At 41.1% G+C, this 25745-nt stretch overlaps 1 protein-coding gene and 1 long non-coding RNA gene across 2 annotated transcripts in view; both read right to left on the bottom strand.

Moving 5' to 3' along the window:
• Positions 1-3421: 3421 nt before the first annotated feature.
• TMEM154 (transmembrane protein 154) overlaps positions 3422-25745 on the bottom strand; it is a 43937-nt gene continuing 21613 nt past the window's right edge. The window contains exons 2-7 of the mRNA XM_058721157.1: positions 24688-24960; positions 24558-24596; positions 18769-18796; positions 17418-17503; positions 14786-14843; positions 3422-5831 (exon numbers count right to left, since the gene is read on the bottom strand). Of these exons, the coding sequence (XP_058577140.1) occupies positions 5816-5831; positions 14786-14843; positions 17418-17503; positions 18769-18796; positions 24558-24596; positions 24688-24960 (500 nt within the window). The 3' untranslated portion in view covers positions 3422-5815. The remainder of the gene's footprint in view (positions 5832-14785; positions 14844-17417; positions 17504-18768; positions 18797-24557; positions 24597-24687; positions 24961-25745) is intronic.
• Positions 15422-17411, bottom strand: LOC131506982 (uncharacterized). The gene is made up of 2 exons (XR_009259256.1): positions 16117-17411; positions 15422-15854 (listed from the first exon to the last, which is right to left on the bottom strand). It is a non-coding gene; the product is annotated as an uncharacterized LOC131506982 (long non-coding RNA).

The following is a 25745-nucleotide window of genomic DNA, read 5'->3' as shown; positions in this document are numbered from 1 at the left end:
GTTTGTGTGCAGGAATGCATCCTTTTTCACAGATGTCTTCATATTATCTATGTGTTATGAACTTGTCTGTCAGCCTTGTTCCAACTATTATAATGTCAAGGTGTAGAAAATGAAATTAGAATTAAAGACATGAACAAAAGCTAGTAATTAGGAAAAAGATAAGGCTTTAGCTCTAAGATTTTTCTTAATTTCTTAATTATTATTTTATTTTAGAGAGAGAAAGAGTAAGGGAGAGGGGCAGAGGGAGAGAGAGAGAGAGAGAGAGAATACCAAGCAAGCCCTGCACTGTCAGTTTAGAGCCTGACCTGGGGCTCGAACTTATGAACAGTGACATCATAACCTAAACTGAAACCAAGAGCTGGATGCTTAACCAACTGAGACACTCAAGCGCCCCTATGATTTTTCTATTTTTACTAGAAATGCTTTTAAAAATTACATTCCATAGACAATTGAAATTTCGTTTCTCAATTTAAAAATATTTTGTAAAGAAAAAAGACAAGAATGTGTTACAACATCTTTTAGGTATGCAGAAAACCCAGTTAATTTTTAGGGTAGACAATTTTGTATAAAGCAGGTTGAATTCTATAAGAACTTTAAAATTGGTATTGCATCATTTATTTAAAGAGGTGTGTGGATCGGAGCACCTGGGCAACTCAGTTGGTTAAGCCTCCGACTTTGGCTCAGGTCATGGTCTCACAGTTCCTGAGTTCAAGCCCCGTGTCAGGCTCTGTGCTGATAGCTCAGAGCCTAGAACCTGCTTCAGATTCTGCGTCTCCCTCTCTCTCTCTGCCCCTCCCCTGCTAACACTCTGTCTCTCTCTCTTTCTCTCTCTCAAAAATAAAGAAACATTAAAAAAACTAAAAAAAAAAAGGTATACGGATCAAAAGAGATAATTATAAAAGGTAACAATCCTTCTTTTTCATAGTCACAAGTAAAATTAAAAGAATTTTCCTTTAAACGGATGTATAATTCACTCCTTTACTCTTAGTCAACAACATTTTAGTAAACAAACACCTTACTTTCAAATAAGCATTTATCTTAAGTGTTTATATACATTAATCACATAGAAACTAATGTCAAAGATACTCTTTACTCCTCTCTTATAGTGCTTTATTTTTCAGTTAAATTCAAAAATGCTTTTCCATCTAACACTGCTGAATGAGCACTTTAGCTTACCAGCGTGTATGTACTTATTTATTTTTTATAAAAATCATACAGCTGAGCATAATTTATACATATGTAATGGATATCTGACATTTCTAAAGCCATAAGCTATAAAGGAAAAATATCATTACATATATTATTCTCAGCATACAAGGCAGGAGAAAAGAACCTAAAACCTGTAATCAGTCTTAAAACTTTAGTAGTTTTGCAAATCAGTTCTAATCAATAGTGATGGGACCATTTCTTACATGAGACTTATAAGATAGAAATTATACATTGAAGCCAAGTGATAAATAAACATCTGATGATCTTACTGACCTTCTGAGGAAAGACTTTATATTACTTGAAAAATGAGAGTCTAATACAGCATTTTTTACATCATTTTCACTTAACTTTAAAAACAAGATGCATACAAGTGAAATTATTAATGATCTACCAGATTATTTTTTCACTCATTGGAAAACTATAACCTCTGCTCTTTCTGAAGGCTAGCATTTATTAAACATGCAGAGTTTTCCCATGTTCTTGATGTTAATTATAATGTCAGGGTTTCACCAAAGTCAGAGTAATATAGTGATTACTCTCCCCTGATCTTTATACCAGAGAAAGTGTTGCTTACAATTTGTAGTTTCTATGTATCATTCATTTTGTTCTTTCCATGCAGCCCAAAGAAGTGAAAATGTGAAGAATATCTTTCATGTAAAAGGCCCAATTACTTATGTATAAAGTACCAAAAGCCAGTGATGATAATGTGATGGGATGTGAGGAATATGACTGCCCGAGCCTCTGCACCTGAAGTCCAACTGGAAAACATCCATTCACCTTTGGTTGTTTTCAATGGTTCAGTGTTGTATTTCTAAACTTGTAAGGCACTGAAATGAAAGTCTCAATGTTATTGGATGTACTTTGGCTTAGAAATTTAACTTCTTAAGATATCATTTCAAAAAGAGCATAGAGCATCTACTGAATTGATTTTTAAAGGTTTTATTTTATATAATTGTATGGATTGCTATCTCACGAATATGACATGCTATTTAGAAGAGGTAATGGGACAAAAAAAATGAAACAAACCAAGAAACCCCACCGAGTATCTACAAATAGCTACTCCCAAAAGGACTAAGAGGAAAACAAAATTTTGGTGCCAGACAGGACAATACCAAGGCAATGTCAAAGAGCTGCTCAAGCGAGCAAAGTAATTTAGGCAATTCATTGTTTGGATTATGCAATTATTAATAAAACATTTGACTAATTCCATTCCACACTATTATACAGTGACTTTTCTTATTATTTTAAGACTGAAGAAATGTAACCTATGGGTAGAGCTACTCTGGCCTGCCTGCTGTGTATACTGAGTGGAACCCCAGGATTCATCCTGAGTATCTTCTGACGGTGAAAAAGTAGCATGTGTAAATTTAATCCAGCATAAAACTCAATGTTTTCCCCGCAATGAGAATTTCAGCAGTGTCTTCCCAGTATGAAACTGTGTCTTGGCACTCTACTACCTTCAGAATTTGTATTAATTCTGACAGAAACTGAAACTAAAGCCTATATTTTATGTTTACTTATCATAGGGGCCTTCTTCCAGAGATGATGCAAATTGATAGTTTAAACAGTCAAAATTTTAAAATAGACAAAAGCATTTTTTAAAACATTTTACATTGCTAGAGGCATTTGTCACTCCCTGGATATGACTTTTGATCCATGCTGTATGCCTGTTTTTAGATAACAGTGAGCTTCCCAGAAAGAGGAGTCATATCACTGAATTAAGAGTAACAGACTGAGGGGCGCCTGGGTGGCTCAGTTGGTTGAGTGTCCGACTCTTCGGCTCAAGTCATGATCTCACGGGTTTGTGGGTTCGAGCCCTGCATTGGGCTCTGTGCTGACTGTGCGGAGCCTGCTTGAGATTGTCTCTCTCTTCTCTCTACCATTCACTCACTCACACTGTCTCTTTCTCTCTCAAAATAAAATAAACTTAAAAAAAAAAAAAAGAGAGAGAGAGTGTAACAGATTGATAGAGGCACCTGAGTGGCTCAGTCAGTTAAGTGTCTATTAAGTGCCTGACTCTTGATCTCAGCTTAGGTCATGATCTCATGGTTCCTGAGATGGAACCCTGCATCAGGTTTTCCACCCAGAATCGGCCTGGAGATCCTCTCTCTCCGTCTCTTTGCTCCTCCCCCATTCGCATGCACACGCTCTCTCTCTTTCTCTCTCTCTCAAAATAAATAAATAGGCTTAAAAAAGAAGAGTAACACATCGATAATCTTGTATGTTTATTAAAACAAGTTCCCTGAGGAGTTTAACTAGGCAATATTGTTAACCTAGTTTGCTTAATGTGTACAAAAATATGCAGTGAAAGTTATATATCTTTAAAATATTCTAAAGTCAGATTTTGTTCTGATTGGCTACCCAATTAGGGCAAATTAATGTGATTTTTACCAACAATAGTCTGAAACATAAAAATTAAGTTTGGGTTTAAAAGCAGTTATTGAAATTATCATAAATATATGATATCTATTGATTGAACAGTAATAAAAAGATACAGGATGCTAGGATTGACCCTTCACTGCTTTGGTTCATAGACCTTGCTAGAATAAACTACCTTCTAAAAAAAATTCCTTGTAGACTGTGCAATTATAGAGGTTAGGACATTTTGCAGACATAAATTCAATGACATGTTACTGAAGCTTGCTTCTTCTGAAATTTAAAGTTATTTTAAATACTGAATGAGAATATTTTAACTGTATTAAAATATTCATAAAGTATTGCTTAATCAAAATGAGATTTCAAGACCCCTTATCATTCTCTGAACTTTTAGGTGCATTGGTTGAGAGACTTGGATAAAGTTTATAGGCGTAAGTATTCAGCAAAAATCTTAGATACCTAGAGAGAGAAGGAAGCAATCTAAGACTCTTCAAAGAGTCAAAACGTGGAGAAGAAACAAAGTAACAAAACAGGCAGAAATAATAATTCAGAAAATGGCAATTTTGGCATAAATATCCGAGAGTCACTGTCGACCACAAATTGAATATGAATATGCAAAACAGACGTGAAAACAAAAATGCCTTATTAGGATGCGCTAACGAGGATATGACAGATGAATCTGCTGACATTATATACCACAAAGACTGTCTTTTGCCACAGTTCCGTGAAGTCCCAGGATAACACAATAGCAGTGGTTAAACATAACCAGATAGTTCTCTTTCATTGTACGGAAAGATTTCCCTGGCTTGGAGCTCTGCCTTTAAAATGATGGGCATAGTTCAGAAGGTGAGTACCAGTCAAAGGGATTCCGAGAAGGGGGAGAGGGGTAGTTTTGTTATGTATTAAGGCAGCCTTTCGAACCCAAGACCCCAAATTCAGCAGCAAATGTGTGGTGACCCTCATCTCCCCTCAGTTTACATGTGGAAAGTAAAATAAATAAAGTGTTCACTCTTTATTTCTTTCCTGGAATACAATATCAGGTATTGCGGAAGACCCGAGGACTCCCAGTTTGCCAGATTGCTTTAAAGGTCAGAATTAGACAATCAAGGATTCAGTGAGGATTGATTTTCCGTGAATGGGAATGATAAGCAGGCCCTTCTGCATCTGGCGCCGTTGCTTCTTGTACAAGAATGTCAACAAACCCCGTGTAGAATGTCACCTCTGCTGGACTGATAGCGGCCTCCTGGAAAGCTGTGTCCAGGGAGACACGAGGCTTGTGCCAGCCTGACAGGAAGGTACAGTGGGTGATGCCTGCCACGGGCACAGGTATCTGCCTGTTCCTGTTCTGTTTGTTGCAAATTTCCTTAAAGATCTCAAAAATGTAAAGCATTGGCAGATGACCCCCTGTGCCCATGTTCTCTTCACACAAAGGCAAAGAGGTGTGGTGAGAGCAAGAATGAGCTTTGGAGAAATGTGACCGCGCTGGTGATCTTAGCCGAGAGGGAGATCATCTCGCTCCTTCACTGCAGATTCCTGTTCCTCCGAGAAGTGCCCAAGGGGCCTGTCTGGCCAACTCAGAGTCCGCAGGTCACCAGACAACATCTCCTCAGGACGGTGGACTCTCACTCTGTCTTCTTGGCAGGTAGACGCGCTTCCCAACCCCCGGGGATGATGTATAGAGTGAAGCACGCGCTTTGTTCGCTGTCTTTTCCATGACGCCACTGGCCTTGAGGAAAGTTCCTGCTGAAGGCAGAGGACCTATCAGAGGACTTGACTAATCAGAGGAAATTATCCAAAGCTAATTAGGTAACAAGGTGACCCAGAAGGAGGCCGTATGTAAAACAGCTTCCTGATTTAAACTCCAAGGAATGAAGCAGAAAGGGAACAAGGACCTGGAGAGTGTGGCCGCAGTGAGTACAGGCAGCTAGAGGTTGGTGGAGAGGAGGGAACAGGCGCTGAGGAGAGGTGAACGCGTCCCGTGGCTACCCCACCCTCAGAAGCCACGGTGGATGGCAGCCAAGCCTCTGCCCGGCGCTTCTCAATCGTGCATTCTTCCAAGTACAGGTGATGCCATCGTTAGGGAGAGTGGGCGTTGGGAGGCACGGCAAAAGGTTCTTGTGTCTGTGTTGATTTGAAATTAATTAAATTTGCATCCTCTTCATCCTCCATTGGCAGGCTCAGCAGGCTCCCTCCAGGGCTGCTCCTTGGAAAACATTAGCACCATTCAGTTTCAGGATTCACTGTCACTGTAAAAAAAAAAAAAAAAGAGAGAGAGAGAGAGAACAATAGTGTATTTCCAAGAAGCTACCAAGAGCTGGTCACTCCACTGTGGAGGTGACTCAAGAGAACATAAACAGTCAGGAAGCCAACAGTGTCCAGCTTACAGTTTCTGAAACAAAGGTTGGTTTGGATTTTATACTTGATCCCTGAGGAGGAAATCCATGAAAGCCAAGAAATAATCCCTAGCTCTTGCTCCAATATCCCTCCCTCGTGCTGATGTGGAGAGAACCAGATGGAGTTGGGGGTCCCCCCCCCCACCTTTAATTAAAACGAATCCCATTCTCTATGAATAGATGCCAAATTGCCTTTTTTTTTTCCTTTTTTAAAAAAATTTCCATGCATTGTTTTTTTCAAGAGTTGGTGGTCCTGGCGTGTTTTCAAAAGCCCATTTTCTTCGTATCCACAAAGGATACGGAGGTGCTTTCTCCGTGTCATTCAGAATTCAACCATTAGGCATCTTGGAGTGTGAATAGACATAAATTACTGACATGGTATTCGGACATGACTGTGCTGGCTGGCTAATTTGTGCTTTTGTTTCTAACTTGGCTATCTTGGCCACATAGCTGGCTCTGCAGCTTTTCCCCAGTGAGACCATACCTCCACCCATGTCTCCTGGAGAGCAGGCCACTCTCCCTCTCCTCCTGCTTCTTTTTTCAGTTTTGTGTCCCATCACTCAAATTCCAGAACATCCCTACTTGAAGTGACCTTTGTGTCCAAGGAAGTGCCCGAATGATAATAATCAACAGAACATCGTATCTCCTTAGCTCACAGACATGGGTAGTCTGCAACAGACTGTATTCTTCTTACTCCTACTTCAGGGCTCTCCTGCTCAGGGAAACAGCATGTGTTTCCAAAAAGACTTTGAAGCAGTTTGGTAGACGGATGGGTAGCCAGATAAATAGATCTATCCACGAAAGGGGAGGGGAAATGTAGTGTGTATGGTTATGTGTTTGTATTTGTGTTGTGAAGACCGGGGGAAGATGCTGTGATAAGGGCGGACAGCCAGTACGAAAGGAGGAGGAGGGCAATTGTGAACAAAAGGACAACTTCTGTAGCAAAATTTATTTACAATGGGAAGCTGATGGAAAATTAAGAAAGTTTTTAGCTGAAGAGCAGATTTAACAACTCCTTCATTTAAGTTACCCTGTACCACCACTCTTAAACTGGGCAAGGAGGTTCCATTTCTTGGAAACTGGGTGGTAGCAGAATATTATTTCTAAGATCCAGAAGTTCATCTCTATAGAACATAAGTCTCTGAATTGCGGGTTTTCCTTCTGTGGCCTTATCTGGAGACTTCAGCTCCCCTAAGCACAGTATAACACAAAGCCTCACTAGTAGTGGGCACGAGCCCTCTTTTGTCCACAACGCTGATCTGCGTCCAGCTGTTACAACAGATGTGATTTTTTAAAAATTTTTATAAAACCAATCTGTGGCCTCTGTTGGAAAACTAAATACAAATAAGCAAAGCAAAAATACCAACAATCTTACTACAGTCAACATTTTGGTGTTCATTCTTCCAAACTTTCTTCCCTTGATAATGACATGCATTCTTTTTGTACAAAAGTAGGATCCTATTACATATATTGTGCTATCGACTGCTTTGCTCACTCTCATTCACCTGGAGACCTCAGTTCTTGCTAATAAATACACAATATCTTTTTAGTGGCTATAGAGGATCTCATTGCCTCATGAGATGAAAAAGCATTTTTAAACTACACACCCTTATTGTTAAACATGTAGACCCTTTCCAATAGTCTTTATTTAGCCTAAAAAATGCTACATCTTTGCACATGTCCATTTGTTACCTTCGGGTGAATGGCTAGAAGGGGAATTACCAGGTTAAAATGTGTGCTCTTTTAAAGCTTGAAGAGCCCATTTTCAAATTACCCCCTTCCCTAGATATTTTGTACAATTTACCTTCTCCCCACACTTTCTTTAGGGAAATATCTTTTTCCCCACATCCTTCCCCATACTGGATATTATTATTTTCATTTTTTATTGATCCAATAGGTGAAAATAGTATATTTACTTTTTTATAATTTCTGAGAAAAACAAACATTTTTTAAAGCTCTCTTGGTAATTTCCATTCCTTCTTTTGCAAAATTGCTTATTGATAATTTTTACTCATATTTAAAATGGGACTATTATCTTTTTATTGGTTTGTGTTTTAAGAATCATAATTTTTATTTATTATACGTGTATTGGAAATACTTTACCCCAGTTTTTATTTTCCTTCTCATTCTATTTATTGTGTTTTTAGAAGTACAGAAATTTAGAGTTTTTAATAGAGTTTTAGTTAAAACTATGCTTTTCTGATATGGTTTCTGACTTGTGTGTCATGCTTTCAAACTAGTTCCCAACTCAGAGTTATAATAAAATTCCTCTATATTTTCCCTGGACTTTTTTCTTTTTTTAACATTTAAACTTATTTGGAGTCTATTTTAATCTAAAGTGTAAGGCAGAGTTCTAAATTTTAATTTAAAAAAACGTTTTTAATGTTTATTTTTGAGAGAAAGAGAGAGAGAGAGAGAGCATGAGTGGGAGAGGGGCAGAGAGAGAGGGAGACACAGAATCCCAAGCAGGCTCCAGGCTCTAAGCTGTCAGCACAGAACCCAACACGGGGCTCGAACCCACAAACTGGGAGATCATGACCTGAGCCAAAGTCAGATGCTTAACCAATTGAGCCACCCAGGCACCCGTAAATTTAAATTTTTACATTGTTGAGTCTTTCATTCAGGAACACAGTACATCTCTATTTTTAAAAATCTTTTATGTCCCTCAAAACATTTTTGAACAATTTCTTTTTATATTACGCCATTCATTTTTTGGTTACGTTTATGCCTTGGTATTTCACACCTCGTGTTGCTCTTCTATGGTAGTACTAATGCTCATGTGCGCTAACAGTGGCTCTTTTAGCACAGTAGCTAAGAGCACAGGGTCAGATGGCCAGAGCTTGAACCGGGGCTCAGCCACTCCCTTGCTATGTGACCTTGGATAAGTTGACCTTTCTTAGCCGGAGTTTCCTATTCTCATCCGCAAAACATGCATAATAATACCATGTACCTTCTAGGGTTGTTGTAAAGGATAGGTGAGCAAATACAAGGCCCTAGGCTGCGGGCCTGACATGCAAACCCATGAACGTGTGTTATCCTTATTTTGCAGATTCTAAGCAGCAAATGTCCGTCAGTGAACTACAAGCTGGAACATTGCTTCAAATATCCAAAAGCTTTCAGAAACCATTTTCCAAAACAAACTTTCCATTTCTGAGAACGCCCTTAAATGAGGTTTGTTTAGAACACTCTACAAGCATTCTGAAGGCTTCACGTGTGATGCTGTCCACCTCCTGCTTCAACTTCAAGCACCGAAGAGCACAGAAGCTCACACGTGGCACTCGGCGCTCAGCTCTGTAGACAGTGAGCAGCGTGACAGGGTCTGCCACACAAGACGGTCCCAACGTGGATACAAGTTGCCTCAGCTATGGGACCTCAGGTCATTCCTAGTGTTGCAAATCCCACGTGCGAGTTTTTACTGGCTGTGGTGCGGTGGCCATCAGGTCTGTGGGCAAGTCAGCAGCCTGGGATCTGGCCCGCTACCTGAGCCCAGAGCCATTCTCTGGCTCACGTTCTTCCCTCTATTTAGTTAGATGCGTTCCCTGCTGTCTTTGGGGCTATTTATCATCTCTGTGAAATGATCAAATGAGCCCAGACGTTGTTAACTCTGGCAAATCCTAGAGTTCTGTTAAAAATACCTTGGCAAACTGCCACACAACTGCAACAAATAAAGTAAGTAATCCTGCTTCCAACCTCTGTTGCCTGCCTCAGTGTTAATTCCTACAGTTTTAGTGTCTTGTCTATGACAGTGGCATTAGTGAGGAATTTTTCTCAGAGTGTTATACAGATATTTTCAGAATGTGGGACAGCTTTCCTAAAGGCCTTTATAGTAACAGGCCTACAAACCATAAAAACAAATTGAATTGATGAAAAAGCATCGATTTGTTATTTTTAAGAAAGCATTTAATTGGAATGCTAGCAGTTAAATGAGGACAGATACAGCTCTTAACACCTTGTTTCCTAACTGCCCCCTTGGTTGCAGGTAGGATCAGATAAGCCATCTTGTTCTCCTGACCGGTTTATCTTCTAACAATCCCTCTTTATGACCAGAGCTAATGTTTCTTAGCTCTGAAGATGGTAATAAACCTACATTAAACCTTTCTCACATAATGATGCTCCCTAACTTGGTTTTGGGGAAGTACAGTGCTCAGGATAGCACAAACTCACATAACAATAAGATCGTGCTCCCTTCCTTTTCATCAGTATAACGTCCCTTCTCCTTCTCGAAAGAGGCCTGGCCCTGGGGGGAATTATAGAGGTCACACATCTGGCTAACATCACAGGCAGGCCTAAAATTCATCCAAGACACATAGATCATGCCCACAGCAGACATAATCTGGGCCACTATTCAAGCAGGCTGTGTTTTATTAAATTTAGTACATCTCTCACCCACCACATGAGTATGCACGTACACACACACACACACACCTGCATTTTAACAATGTTATTTGAGATTATCATCCTGCAGGATTATAAATGGTTACTTTGTACTCCTCATATGTTACTTTGTATCCCTCATAATACAGAGCTCAGATTTGAGGGAATCCAGTTGGCACTTAATATACTTCCTAAATACTTGTTGAGTTTTAAAAGACTTTTGAGAGACTAAAAAAGGAAAAGAGGAAAGAAACTCACAAAGAAAATAACTGGAGGTAGCCAGAGATTTACTCGAGCAAAGAGGTCAAAAGAGTTCACTAAAACCACTGTTTTCTTGCAGTTAATGATCTTTTCAATGAATATGTGGGACGATGGATGCATCATCTACCAAATACTTTCACGTATCAGCCTCATGGTGGCTGCCTTTCTTGCTGCTGTGTGTTCCTTCTTTTTTTTTTTAATCTCTAATTTATCTTTTAGTTTGTGGAATATCTCTTATTTTAACTAATTAATAAAAGAGAATTAAAATGTAGTTTTAAAAGAAATATTGCATTTCATAAACTTGCCGTGTAAATTGGACAAGTCACTTAACATCTCTGAGTTCCAGGCTTACTCATACAGATTATTTCATTTTTAACTGGTCGAACTGGCATGATATAGACAATGCCAGGCCCTGTCTGGCATTAGGTGTTCATATTAAGTGTTCAGTAAATATATTTTGTAAAATTATATCAACCATCATACTTTTCTAAGAAAAAAAAAAGAGAGAAAGGTGAAGAGAAGAGAGGAAACAGGAAAAAATTCACAAAATTCTTTATTAAACTAAACTGGATTTTCCTGAGAAATATTGAAGTGATCCATTTTTATGTCATTGAGCTCAGACATGAATCATAAGATAAACAATAGAATTATTACAAAACCAGAACAGGGATGCTGTTATTCACCCTCTAACTAGTTAATTTCCTAGGTGATAGTACCCAGGCATCTGGCATATATAAAATGCTATACAAATGTCTTATTGTTTTTGTTATTCATGAGCTTTCAAAATTATAAATCTACTTGAATGAAACCAAATCGATTTTTTCCCTAGTCGTTCCCCACTCAATATAAACTCATCACTGTGGCTAACTGGCATAAAGGAAAGAAGATGGACACTTGGCTGTTATTTGCAGTTCCTTTTCTGTGGTTATTCACCTAAGCTTACAGAGACAGAACACCATGGTTGCAGGAAATTGTCTAAGTATAAAGGCCTCAGGAAGAAGGGGCAGGCTGGCTACACCTTAAGCACTATGATGAAAGGGATTCTCCCCTTCTTGTTACCACTGTCTAGCTCCATTCAGGAAGGTTCTGTGAGGGTGAGGGTAGACAATAAGGGAGTGCGTTCTTTACAGAGAATTTAAACAATAATAAAACCAACTCAATAGATCTGCTTTTTGTTGTCACCATGTGCTGGCAAAGATGAACCATGTCAGTGATGAACTTCTCTTCAACTCTAGGGCAGACCTCTCCCACAGCCTTGCCACCTCCCTTGGACACGACTTCCACTAACATTCTTCCCACTACCTCTTACACTGCCTAGCACAGAACCAATACGAATTAGGAGGAAAATGCTAAGGAAATAACAATAAGGAAATAAGAATATAAAACTCTCCCTCCTCCACAATTCCTTTGTTGTCTTTTCTTATGGATTTTTTAAGGATACAGAAACCATAGTATAAACTTCCCATAGTGCTCGGTATGTCTCTGGCATTTATTAAAATCTGTGCTAGATTTTAGGTTCCACAGCATAAAAGAAAATGTCCATTCAACGAGGACAGGGCAAAGTAATGAACAATGGCTTGCCAATGGGATACATGGGGAAAGTTCTGAAAGGCCGGAGATTATGGGCCCTAACAAGAAAAGTCTTTGTATCCAATGTGGTGCATTAAGTGTAGGATGGTGACCAGATCGACTCCTTTTTCCAGAAGTACATGGACTTTATGCCTAAGAGGTTTTGCGTCAGGGTGTCTTTCTAGCATCAACAGGGATTGAGCCCTTTAAATAGAGTCCAGAAGTCTTAGTTTAGCAAGAGGATGGAGAAGTGTGTTTTCTACTAAGTTCAATCTTCAGTGACTGTTATATACTTTCTGAAGCATTGCAGTCACTTGTACACTGCTTAAATGGTAGAGGAAGGATGAGTCACAGAGCTAAAAGCCAATGGGGAACTTTGGGGGTAATGATGTATCAAAGTAGGTTAACTGATTGTGACAAATGTACCATTGTGGTGTGGGATGCCAACAGCCGGGGAGGCTGTGCATGTGTGGGGGTATTAGAACTCTCTGTACTTTCTGCTCAGTTTTGCTGTAAACCTAAAACTGCTCTAAAATATACAGTCTTAAAAAAAAAATGCCCCAACCAGTACTGTGGGTGGGCCTGGGCCTTTGGACACAAGCTCACTAGCCCAAAAGGCAATTTATGTATATCAATGTTAAGTTAATAATAAGAATACCAATACTTATTGAGAGCTTATTTTGTGACAGACTTTGTTCTGAGTGCTTTGTACCTTTCTGACTTTTCAGTGACTAAAAATTAGATTTGCTTTACAATATTTTACTACTCTGTGCAGCAGTCAGAAAGTATCTGTGGCACCAAAGCCTTGGGACTTGCCATTGCTGGTTCTTAATGCTGGTGCTGGCTTCACTGAGAGGGAATGACGTAAGGCCTGACGGCTGTCCTGTGAATTAAAGCCGAACAGTTCTGGACCAACAGAGGAATGTAGACATTCCCCTTAAAAACAATAGTTTAGCATAAAGCAGCTCTCCAAATGGGTTAAGGCTTTTTGTCTTACAGGCAGAAATGACCTAGAGCTTATTTCAAAGACCAACCTTTCAATATTTCAAAAATGTGATTTCTAAGATGCTTTCCCAACCATATAGTTCTCAACATTAAGTTTCTTCTATGTTGCCAATAATTCCAAAAACCAAGAGGCAGATGTATAAAAACCACCGGTGTTCCATGCCACTTGTGGGTGCCCATCAGAAATACAGTCATAAGATATTTATAGGGTTTTGGTGGTGATCTGAGCCATGTGCTGAACATACACATGACTCATTTTTAGGTAAGATTAAAATGCAGAGAAAATACTCTTTTGTAATTGCCTTTGTGATGCTCCCGCTAGCATTTTTTTCCCTTTCATCTACTTGTTAATATCTGGTACCTCATTTACATGGGATAGAATTTTTTCTGAACCAGTGATGAATTTTTAACATGCAAAAACCTGGACTGGTAACGCTGACTGAAATCTTCAATAAGAAACGGACTTCCGAATCAGAGCCGAGGTTTACCTCACTAAGACTGTAGAGGTGTGATGTGTGAGATGTAGGGTGACGACCTTTCAGATAAGGTTTAAGGGAAGGAGCAGAAAAAGGGGCTAGAAGACAAACATCTGACTGCCCCGATCACCATCTACTATCAGTCTTTTCCTGCAAGGCTCCAGCCTCAGGGACTGCCCGCGACAAATGTCTGCACTCTGGAAGCATTTAAGATGACAGGCACAAGACCTCTGGTTAACACGGAGGGAGAGAAGACGGGTGGTATTTACCCTGCTCTGAAAGATTATTCTATCTACTCCAACAGAAGCGTAAAGTCGCAGTCACAGGCTCAGTCAAGGTCTCTACTCGCTGATCACCTCTGCGTCACCCCTACCAACAATTTGGTGCCCCCCAAATCACAGCGCTGCTGTGTGGAACAAGTCCTCACGTTGCTGAATCATCAATCCTTTCTCCTGCGACGCTTCCCACGTCCTGACCAAACAGTCCTCTGATCAAAAACACCCCAGGCGTGGTCATTTCTAGCCTCACAATAGGTAGCAAAATTTAAACAAGATTCTGGTGTGCTGACCACTAAAATTTTCTATCAAGCAGAGCCACCTAGTGGTAGAATGGAATATGTTTCTAAAATTCTCATTTAATTTCTCTCCTATGACAATCCAATCCAGGTGGGGTTTTGTTTTGTTCTGTTTTGTTTTTTATATGTTCATTTTGCTCACTCATATATACAGTTATCCAGTAAGGCTGTCACTTCCATCTGTTTTCCTTACCAAACATCTATTTATCCAAGGTAAACAAACCTATAGTCTGTTACAGTTGGAAAGTTTTGTGGCTAAAACAGAAGTCGACTCAACAGTATGTCTTCAGAAGGGCAAAGAAAATGCCAGTATTAATTTACTTCAAAAGACAGAGTCACTAGGATATTTACTTTGTACCTTTCTATTTGTACCTTTCTTTTTACTTTGTACCTTTGTACCTTTCTTTTCTCCACACTACACACCTATATACCCATGTAAATTGTCACATAAAATTTACAAGCACAGAGATGGTAAATGAAAATGCCCTACCCTGGTCTCCAATACCCTCCCCCACACACATATAATCAATGGTAGAAATTAGAAGTACCTTGAGTTGTGGTTTGATTCCTTTTCTTCCTTTAAAGTAGGTAAACATTCACAATCAGCTAGGACAGAATAAAAGCAAACTCGTTGTTAATCACCAAAATTCTATTTTCTACCCACAAAACTCATGCATTTGAGCGCCACATTTCCCAGCTCTGTGTGGTTGCTTGTACAGAAATGGCCTCACTAGGGAGTTCCAGAGGTTAAAAGATTAATGATGGCAAGGCTCTTGAAATGGAAAAAAGCATTAGTAGCACAGATACAAGGCTTCAACATGCCTCTGGCCCTGTTGGAAAGGGCACAATTCATCACTGCTTGGTTACTCAGTCCCCAAAGAACCTCACTGTTGCTCCAAAAGTTAGAATCTGCATGTTTCAGGTTAGACACTGGAATAAAATAGCTTTACCGGAGGTCCTGATGAGCCTGTAGAATGATTTCAGTCAGGATGCACGATCAAAAGGCAGCAAGTGAATTGAGGAACGACTAACCTTCTTAAAGTCGTCAGAGTTCTCTCCTATCATGTCACAGTTATTTGTAAGGAAAAACAAAATCCAGTGACTCCATCACCTATGTGTCAAAATAACTCTCTGCTGTAGTTACGAAGTAGATATGCCTTTTTCTGGGTTTCTGGTTTTGTGAGTGTAATGGGATCCTGATGTATTACTGCTATCTCAGGCACAAAAGGAAAGATGTCAAATTATTAAGAGACGTTGTCTTTGGGTGGTATAATTTTTTTCTTCTTTCCACTTTTATTTTTGCATTTGCCAAATTATTATGTATGTGTATTTTATAAACTAAAAACAACAAAATGAAACTGCCTTAACGATTATTATAGTGACCTGCCCCTGTCCCCAAATGCTTTACAGAGCCTTTCTTGCCTCAATCTTGGGCTATGAAAAACTGTTCCGTTCAAAATTGTACAAGTTCATCGAATGGTTCTAATCTTTGGGAAAGCTTATGTTGATAAGCCTCTGGTATAATATTTCTAATAACAGGTCTCTGGATTTGGGGCTTCACTATTGTTGAATCTGACAGACCCCAGGGTATTTTTTAAAGTTGAATGTTAGGGGCGCCTGGGTGGCGCAGTCGGTTAGGCGTCCGACTTCAGCCAGGTCACGATCTCGCGGTCCGTGAGTTCGAGCCCCGCGTCAGGCTCTGGGCCGATGGCTCGGAGCCTGGAGCCTGTTTCCGATTCTGTGTCTCCCTCTCTCTCTGCCCCTCCCCCGTTCATGCTCTGTCTCTCTCTGTCCCAAAAATAAAAATTAAAAACATTAAAAAAAAAAATTTAAAAAAAAAAATAAATAAAAAAAAAATAAAGTTGAATGTTAACAATACAAATGATATGATAATATAAATAGTGGATTTTATGAAGATAATCTGAGCATTAAAAATCAGTTATTGATTTTTATAGGAATTTTAAAAGGGAAAAAACAACTATCATCTTTTTTACTTTTTATTTATTCATTTATTGACACGCAATTTTCTTTAATGTTTATTTATTTTTGAGAGAGACAGAGTGCGAGCAGGGGGAGGGGCAAGGGGAAGGAGGCACAGAATCTGAAACAGGTTCCGGGCTCTGAGCTGTCAGCACAGAGCCCAGCTCGGGGCTTGAACTCACAAACTGTGAGATCATGATCCGAGTGAAGTCAGACGCTCAACCAACTGAGCTACCCAGGTGCCCTACTACCACCTTTTTTAAGCCCACATATTGATTTAATGAAAAGTAAGGAACACATACAGCAATTACTACCAGATATCAATTAGGAAGTAAGTTACAGGAGGATGTTTATATTACTATCTTTATTAGTGTTGTTCAATAGAACTTTCTTTGGTGATGGAAATGTTCTAGATTTGTGTGTATAATACAGTAGTTATGCATCCCAAGTGGCTACTGAGCATTCACAATGTGGCTAGTGTGACTGAAAATTTTTAACTTTATTTAATTTTTTAAATTTTAATTTAAATAGCCACATATGGCTGGTGTCTCTTGCATATGGCAGTGAACAGCACTGATCTATGTAAATTATATGTGGCAAAATTTTACATCCATATACAGATTAAAATCATAGATCTCTAAATTCTACAGTAGATAAGGTAATGCCAGACGCTAGCTTTTCCCAGATAATTTGGACCCAGAGAGCTCCTTGTTTGAAGAAAAATCATCTTCTTCTTGAAAAAGTCTGTTTGAAAAGATTGTACAAAAATAAAAACAAATGGCACCATGTGATGCAGTAATTAACCTGAGTCTTTTCTTTTTTTAATGTTTATTTACTTATTTTGTGAGAGAGAGAGAACACAAGCAGGGGAGGGCAGAGAAAGAGAGAGGAAGAGAGAGAATCCCAAGCAGGCTCACTGCTACGAGCACAGAGCCTGCTGTAGGGCTTGATCCCATAAACTGTGAGATCATGAGCTGAGCTGAAATCAAGAGTTGGACGCTTAACCCACTGATCCACCAGGCACCCCTTAAACTGAGTCTTTAAGGATAGTCAGACCTAAGTTGATTACCCGCATGCTCCAGATCTAATGCGGATTGGGCTCACACCGTCACATTCCAACAATTACGGGACATTTATAAAACCATTGCAACCTTCACATGCCAGAGAGGACAGGAAAAGCAACTTTAGGTTACCACATACCATTTCTATTCATGTTGTTCATCCACTTGTCAAGCTCTTCCATTTCAATTTCCATAACAGAGGGTGTGTCTTCCTCAAAAATGGGGCTGGAGAGAGAACAGAAACAAAAAGGAGTGTGGTGTGCCGAGTCTCATTTTGGGAAAGCCCAGAATGTTGACTGCGGGAAAGGTGAACTTGATCTGGTGTGTGACACTCCACGGCAAATTGGGGCTTTGCCCTACTCACCAAATTCTAAGAGGCGGAAAGGCTCGAACTACAATAAGCCTTCATCTATCACTGATCCAATGATGGAAGGCGCACGGCCCAGCTCTTGGGCTGCAAGGGAGCCCAGGAGACTCTGACTGCTTCCCTAAATTAGGTACCAAGTTGAGCTGCCAGGCTTCTACCATGAGGCTCCTCTGGGGAGTTGCCCTATTTAGCATGTTAGCCTTGCTTAATTTCACTTCCCTTTCCTTGAGGTTTCTGAACTGTGCCCCAGGTCAAGAGGCCACTGTGGACAGGCTGCTTTTATCACCCCTCCTTTCAATTCCCAGGCTTTTCTGACATAGAGAAATGGAGTCGTTGCTTTCAGAAACCCACTGCCCTCACTTACCAGGATTCAGAGCACACGGTTATGGAAAAGAAGCCCCTGGTTAACGTAAATGGGGTTGGGGAGGAGACCACCAGCTCAGAACCACGGCTGGGGCGCGAAAGGAAGGCACGTAGAGGAGCCTGGGTGTAAGAGGAGGGCGTATGGAGGAAGCCAGCAAAGTGTCTAAACAAGCAAGGTTGCTAGGGGGAAGGCTGGAGGAGGTGGTGACATCGCCCCAGAACACTCTTCTGGTGGCATCTTGTTCTCTTTCTGCCCACTCCTCCCTCCATCCTTCCTTCCTCTCCCCTTCCATTCCCCTTCTCCCTCCCGTCCTCACTGTGATTCTGCAGCATGAACTTTATGCCTCTACCAGGACTCCCCTTTCCTACCAGGGAATGTTATCTTTCTTGGTGATAAAATTTTTAATCAGAATAAATGAACCAACGTCCTTGAAATACACCCAGGGTCAGAATATTTAAACTACAATGCATTTGGAACTGGTAGCATTCAAAAGACTTTTTTTTTTTTTTTTCTGGAGAGGACCCAGAAGATTTTTTCTGGATCTTCACCCAGATCCCCCACTGAACTGGGGTTGGGAGACAGGTGCATCCCCTTCCCCCTTGGGCTGCTAAGGGCCCTTTCCTAGGGCCCAGGATGAAAAGGGTAACCCTCAAGGGTGTGAGAATAAAAACTCCTAAAAAGGCAGATGGCTCTCTAATCTACTCCTCTCCCAGATATCTTCGTCTACACTGAGCTGGGTGGGAGGCAGCAGGAACTTACACTTTGATGTTCTCACTTCCCAGTTCATCTAAAGAGAATAGATATAAAGGTCATGTTAGCTTTCATTGTCTAGAACAACTTTTTAGTTCAACAACAGCTGAAATCTCCTTTCCAAAGACAGGAGACAACTTTAAGTAAATTGCATTTTAGGGAGCAATAACTCTTAAGTCAAACACGCACCATATTGAAATGAGGTCCTAATTTACCACATGAAATCTTTTTTTTTTTAAAGATATGATGGTTCTCTAAGAGTGTTGACCTCAAATCAGATGTTTCTCCCTTTTCATTTTTTTTTAAATCCATCTGAAGAAGAAAACAGTGGCAATGGGAAGCAAGGGAGAGTCAGACAAGAGGGACTGTTCATTGGCCCCTTCCTTACTCCAACACGTCCCAGTTCAACATATTGGTGTTGTATCTTTGTGTGACACACGAAGCCCAGCACTGTGAATGTCCCTTTGTCCCAGAGCAGGTTGTGGGGTACTCATCAGGGCTCCCCTTGGAACTCTGCTCTCACCCCTGCTGCTTGCATGGCTGGACCCCTCACACCCTTCTGGTCTTAGCTTATACTCTCTCCTCAGGGAGCACCCTCCCTCCCTCCTATCTCTGAAGTAGGGCCCACCTTTCCAGTTGCCCCCCAGCTCAGGACCTTGCTTGCTTCTTCATAGAATTTGCCATGTTTGTCATCGGTCAATCCATCTGCTTAATTTTGTTGGTCGCTCCCACAGCTTCAGAAGGACAGAGATCGTGCCTGTCTTGTTGTCCTGCTATCCCCCCACCTCCCATCCAGCTAGCCCGGTACCTGGCAAACACCCAGTAAGTATGTATTGAATAAATGAGTAGGCCTTAATCTGGAGGGTCTAACATGGGTTAAATTCATACCCAATGTTTTGGACTTAACTATATCATAAAAACAAAGCTTTGAGCAAACTTGCTTTTTGTTGCTGTGGTTGAGGTGAGAACCAGGTAACAGTTTGTCAAATGCCCATCAGGCTCCAGATGAACGTGTGGCAAGAATCAGAGCCCAATGGCCCAGCTCACGCTCTGTTTTGTTTGGCAGGGGAACCGATGCATCCAGAGAAATGAGGCGATGATGTCAAGTGAGTGGAGAGCATAGACCCACAGCACCTTTTATGATGTGAAAACCATTGAGAAGCAAACCACTTTGTAGAGGTCCACCAAATAGTCGAGTGGTCCTGATCCTTGGCAACTGGAGGTCTCTTTTTGCCTGGCCTGCAGAAATGTAGGTCCCCATCGAGCAAACACAACCAGCAAGAACCTGGAACTGAGCTCCTGGCAGCTGGGAGCCACTATAATTTCCTGTGGGTTGGCAAGCTTTCATGGCATCACTGATCCAGGAAAGCTGGGCACAGATGGAAGTTTTGAGCCACCACTGCTTACCTTCTAGGGCCTATGGGTTATATCTTTCTGCCCCCTGCTAGGAACCTGATGCTTTCTGCAGGTGTCTGACTCCTCAGGCACTTAGACTGGGGAAAGGGGAGTATGTTCATTTATATTTTATATCTGTATATCTTTCATCTAAAATTGACGTGCTATTTCCTTAAAGGATTTTACTATAAATAAAGCCCATACACAACTGAGCCTTCCCTACAGGTGACCCATAAAGATCCCCCTGTTTTGTCACTCCCTCTCTTTCCTTCCCCCTCTTTCCCTGCTTAGTAAACCACCCCCAACTAATTTCTCAGACGCTAGTGGCCCCACAGCCCCACCGTAGAGGGCATGGATTTATCTTTATAATTTGAGCGCCTGCAGGCTTTGTGGTGAGCAAAAGCTAACCCTGCCTGCAGACGATGGAAAAGTTTAAAAACCCATTACAAAAGTACTCCAGATGCACCAAATGGGAAGCTCCTGTAATCAGTATTCAAACAGAGCAAAGAGCCTTCTGCGGCCTCATCTCCCCTGCTCCGAGACCATTACCCTTGCCCCAGCCACCATGGCAACAGAAAAACATCTGGGAGAGCACACCAGAGCAGAGCATTAAACCAGGAGGGAGACCAATTACGTGTCCTCAGCAATCAGGTCCTGCCCACTCCACTCCACCGGGCCTATATCTCTTTATTAATAGCCATCTACTCCCTTTGCCACCGGAGGGCAAATGTACCTCTTACACAGCCCCCCACCTGCACTTGATTCCATTTTCCCTCCTACAGTCCTTCCATTTCACACCCTCCTACCCACTTCGTCCTCCGCCTGCGGTTCCCAGCTACACCCACTCAGCCTGACAATGCCCCCCCTGCCAGATACCCTCCTCTGTGTACCTCAGATGGTGGCATCGCTGGGGCGAGGGGATGAGGGCAGGAGCCCCACAGGAAAGTGGCTCATTTATCTTTTTTCCATGCCGAACACTGAGCAAGAGACAGACTTTTTCTGGAGATGTACTGAGCAGACCCAGGCGTCATGTAGCCACAGTCTATTTAAAGTGATGGCTTCCTGGCAGCTGTTTTCCCTGCAGCTCTCTCAGACACAGCACATCAGAACACTTAATAAATGTTAAATAATAACAACTGCAAATTTAATGCCTGCAGGTCTAGGAAGAATGGTAATAGAGCATCAGGTTACTACACAGCATTTCCCTTTTCCTGGACTCGAAATGGACAGTCCTGGACTCGAAATGGACAGGCCCAAAGAGAAAAAGTAATTTCCAATAGGAAGAAATGTTCTTTCTTTTTTTTTTTTAAAATATTGTTTAATTTTTATCTATTCTGAGAGAGAGAGAGGGAGAGAGAGCAAGCAAGAGAGTGGGGGAAGGGCAGGGAGAGAAGGGAGAGAGAATCCCAAGCAGGCTCCGAACTGACAGCACAGAGCCGGACATGGGGCTCGAATCCACAAACTGCGAGTTCATGACCTGAGCAGAAATCAAGAGTCAGAGGCTTAACTGAGTGAGCCCCGAGAAGTGTTCTTTCTAAATGTGTTGGGAAGGCGCCCCCCGGTGGTCAAACTGGTGCAGAAGCGCATACCAGGCTCTATTCAGGTGGGGGAAATACCAATGTGTCTAACTTTCTGAGAGCACATCATCCATCATGCCCTTCCACAAAACATTGTTTTGGATACTTTCCAAGCAAACTACTGGTCTGACCCAGTATGACAGTTCTATTTTTCCTGGAAAAAAATATTTAAATAACATTTTGTTAATTTAAATATTCTCTTTTTATTGACTTGCATTATAATGTGGTGTTATGTGAATAGGGGGACTTCAGTGGACGGAAGTTGTTAACCTTTCAGCATTTAGTTTGTTTGAGGAGACATCCATCTGTTAAGCAGTTAACCGTCTGTATCTATACCAAAGGAGTGGCTAGTAAAAGAAAATATTTAAATAAATTTCTATCAAAACTTGTGATTAGCAATTGTTTGGACGTTTCAAGATATCTGTGTTGTGTTCTCTCTCTCTCTCTCTCTTTCTCTCTCTCTCTCTCTTTTAAGTTTATTTATTTATTTCGAGAAAGACAGAGACAGCACCAATCAGGGAGGGGCAGAGGGAGAAGAAGAGAGAGAACCCCAAGCAGCCTCCCCACTGTCAGCGCAGAGCCTGATGTGGGGCTCAAATTCACAAAAACATGAGATCATAACCTGAGCTGAAACCAAGAGTCAGATGTGTGACCTACTGAGCCACCCAGATGCCCTTCTGTTGTGTTCTCTTAAAGTGAGGCATATTTAAACCGAAAAGAAGGTGCCAATTGGTATTAAGAATAAGTTGCAAATTTGTTTTTATCTCTGAGAATAGCTGTTCTTTAAAAAAAGTTCTAACATTGTTTTATTAACTCACTCATTCAACAAACGTTTATTGAGCAGCTAATATATGTGTTGGGCTAGGCACTAGGTTAGGTAAAAGGGGTAATCATACTAATAGGTTAACACAATATGCCGGCTACTCTTCCTACTAAGTGATTTACATACATGAACCCATTTCATTCTCATACCGTCTCTGTCAGCTAGGTGTTGGATTTGCCCATGTCACAAATGAGGAAGCTGAATCAGAGAAGTCAGAGGGCTAAGAAAAAAGCCAACAGGGCAGTGTGGTTCCAGAGTCCATTCTCTAACCTTGATGTCATACTACTAAACAAGATAAATAAGACAAGTTCTTGATTCTCTTGGACCTTAAAGAGAACATAACCTCGTAAGAGAGACCAAAAAATAAAAATTAAAAAAAAAAAAAAAAGACAAATCAGCAACTCATGCCAGTGTAAACACTGTGCACAGTAAGTGTGAACTCAGTCTGTAAGAGCACAGAAGAGGTGTGATTAATTTTGCCTGGGGAGTGATTACTCAAGGCTTCATAAAAGAACTGGGCATTGAAGAATAGGGTGGCGATTTGCCAAGCAGACAAGAAGGAAATCTCACACAGAGGAACAGTGTCAACCAGGCACGTTAATGTCATAAAAGTGTAAGCCACACTCTGGGAACAGCCAACAATTCATGTACCCAGTGTGGGGTACATGAGCCATGTTTGAGATCGAGACCCGTTCTTGATCATGAATGGCTTTTGAACTTTGAGGTTCTCACAATGAAGTTTAATCAAAAAGCCCTTTCTGTATTTAGAGCCTAGGAGCACGAATATTTGACTGGACACCTGGCATCCTCCCCCCAAACCCTATGACACCATTAGGTAAGACTGGCTGAAGGACTATGGTTTAGGCAGGAAATTCTTACTTTCCATGAGGTCAAAACAATGGGGTCCAGACATCTCTGTTTGCTTTATCTTTTTCTTTAGCTTACAAAGGAGCTCCATGTGACCACTGTTACTAGGTCACCCTGAAATTTCAAGCAGTGGAGAAAACAGGTGTATTTCCTACTCCTTTGGAATCTCTTACATTGGCTCTTGCCAAGAAAGGTAATGCATATCAGGGCTTCTTCCCTAGCTCACATTTACCATACCTGCTGGCATAATGGAAAATGACCATTTATAGCTCCTGCCGTGATCTCAAAGCCTCTTCTGGTGTGAGGACAGTGAGCAAGACCCACAGGCCAAGAGCTTGATCTCGAAGCCAGAGGTGCCCCATTAGTGAGTGTGAGGGATAGAGAGCGAGTTTTGTGTGCACATATCAATATGGAGCTTATCAGGGATGGTCTCATCCCTTGAGTGATTTTTGGAAGAACTAAAGGCTTCAACTTAAAAATCTAATTGGAGTCCTTTTTACCAGCACAAGCCAGAAGTAGTCGAGTCTGCTTTGGACTTAGAACTACACCGTGACACCTAATATGTGTTGCTCCGAGAATTGGCACTGAATACCCCTCGCGTGTATCTCTGACCTAAGGAATTCTCCATCAGATTGCTTTCAGATTGATGACGGTAATCTGGAGCCAATTAGGAATTTCATACAAAAGTTGTCATAGCTTTAATGAGAATAAGAATGATGCTTTACTCAGGCCTTTACACAATCAAATTGGGATGTGGCATGGAGGAGAAAACAGTATCTTGGACGGAAATCTGTATGAGAGAATCCTCTTCTTGAGCCCAAGGTCTCAGCCTCCGCATCCTCAACCCCAATCTGACCCACTGCTTTGCCAGCTCGATTATTTCCTCCGACTCAGGGAATGTCGCACGGACCTATTGGCCAGTTCTAGACTGCGCCCTTGTCTGGATTAAGCACAGAGATGGCAGTTGTGTGATTTAAATTTCAATTGAGGCTGAAGCCGCTCTCTGTTTGAAAAATAAGGGAGTGTTCACCACTTACTATTTTATGTAGTCCTTGTTGCTTCACTTTAAAACCTCTCCGTTCCTTTTCCTCCCTCAGCCCCAACTCCCAACAGGCATTAATTAGGATCATACTCACATGTCTGTAAGGCATTCTGAGATCCTTGGCTAGAAGGCTCTGTGTAAAAGCAGAAAGTGTTTTTGCCTTATTGATTGTTCATTAACACATGAAGCAATTGTCTGGAAATGGGAACACACAGAATATTTACCTTGTTTAGTTCTTTTCCTTTTATAGCGTGTTACAAGGATTACCAGTATTACAAATAGGAGGGCCAATAAAATCAGCGGGATCAACACCATTAATATAAATTCGTGCTGATCTGCATCCTCCTCAAAGTAGGTAAAATTTGTATTTGTTATTAATGTTGCTGTGGTCACTGCAGCCAACGTCGTCTCCATCACGGGTCCATCGGTAGAGTCTCCATCGCGGCTTTCCACTTCCAGGGGCCTATCTGCTGACTGTTCTGGTTCCTCAACATACCCTGAGGGAACACACACAAAATTGAGATTGCCATGGAGACAAAGCTAGTATGTTATGTTTTCAATGATTTTTACATTTACCCTACATGCATCCAGTGGTAAACTTGATCTACTGCATTTGGTCATCCGGTTCATTGTGACAGAGTACTGATTTAACATAAATGGAGTTCAAGCTGGGAGTATATTGGACATGGAATCGGACGGAGCCCAGAGATAAACCTCCCACTGATACAGGCAGTTGGGCCTTAACCAGATACTTTGGACACACTTATGCAAAGGGCATTGAGAAGCTTCGTCATGTCAAGGGTGATATTCCAGAACATCTTCTAGAGGACACCATGCTATTTCCATAACATTTCTGGATAAATCCAAATTCATGTTTCCTGGAAGTTAACTACTTGCCACACAGCCCTCAGGTATAAAACAATGCATGCTGTCCTAGTTTTTCATAAAAGGCTGCCTATCAGTGCAGAAGAATTCGTGGAAACTGGGGAGACTGACTAGACATCAGCCTCAGTCTCACATGCTGCAGAGAATGGAGACTCTGAGATTATCGGACACAAGTCTTCCTGAATTCCAAATAAAAACACAACATGTATTTCATTTGTAAAGGGAAATTCTCGAGGGGGAAGCTCCCTTAGAGACTAGGGAACCAATATTTAAATGTATTTAATAGAAAGCATCTTTCCCGAGAATAGAAAGAGCTTCCCCTATTAAGAAGCTATAAACAAGTGTATTCTCTTTGAATTTCAGATTGTGTTTAAAACCATCCTGGGGCTCATCACAG

The sequence above is a fragment of the Neofelis nebulosa genome, chromosome 3 (assembly GCF_028018385.1).
Source record: "Neofelis nebulosa isolate mNeoNeb1 chromosome 3, mNeoNeb1.pri, whole genome shotgun sequence".
NCBI classification, from domain to species: Eukaryota; Metazoa; Chordata; class Mammalia; order Carnivora; family Felidae; genus Neofelis; species Neofelis nebulosa.
This window is presented reverse-complemented; position numbering and strand designations above follow the sequence as displayed.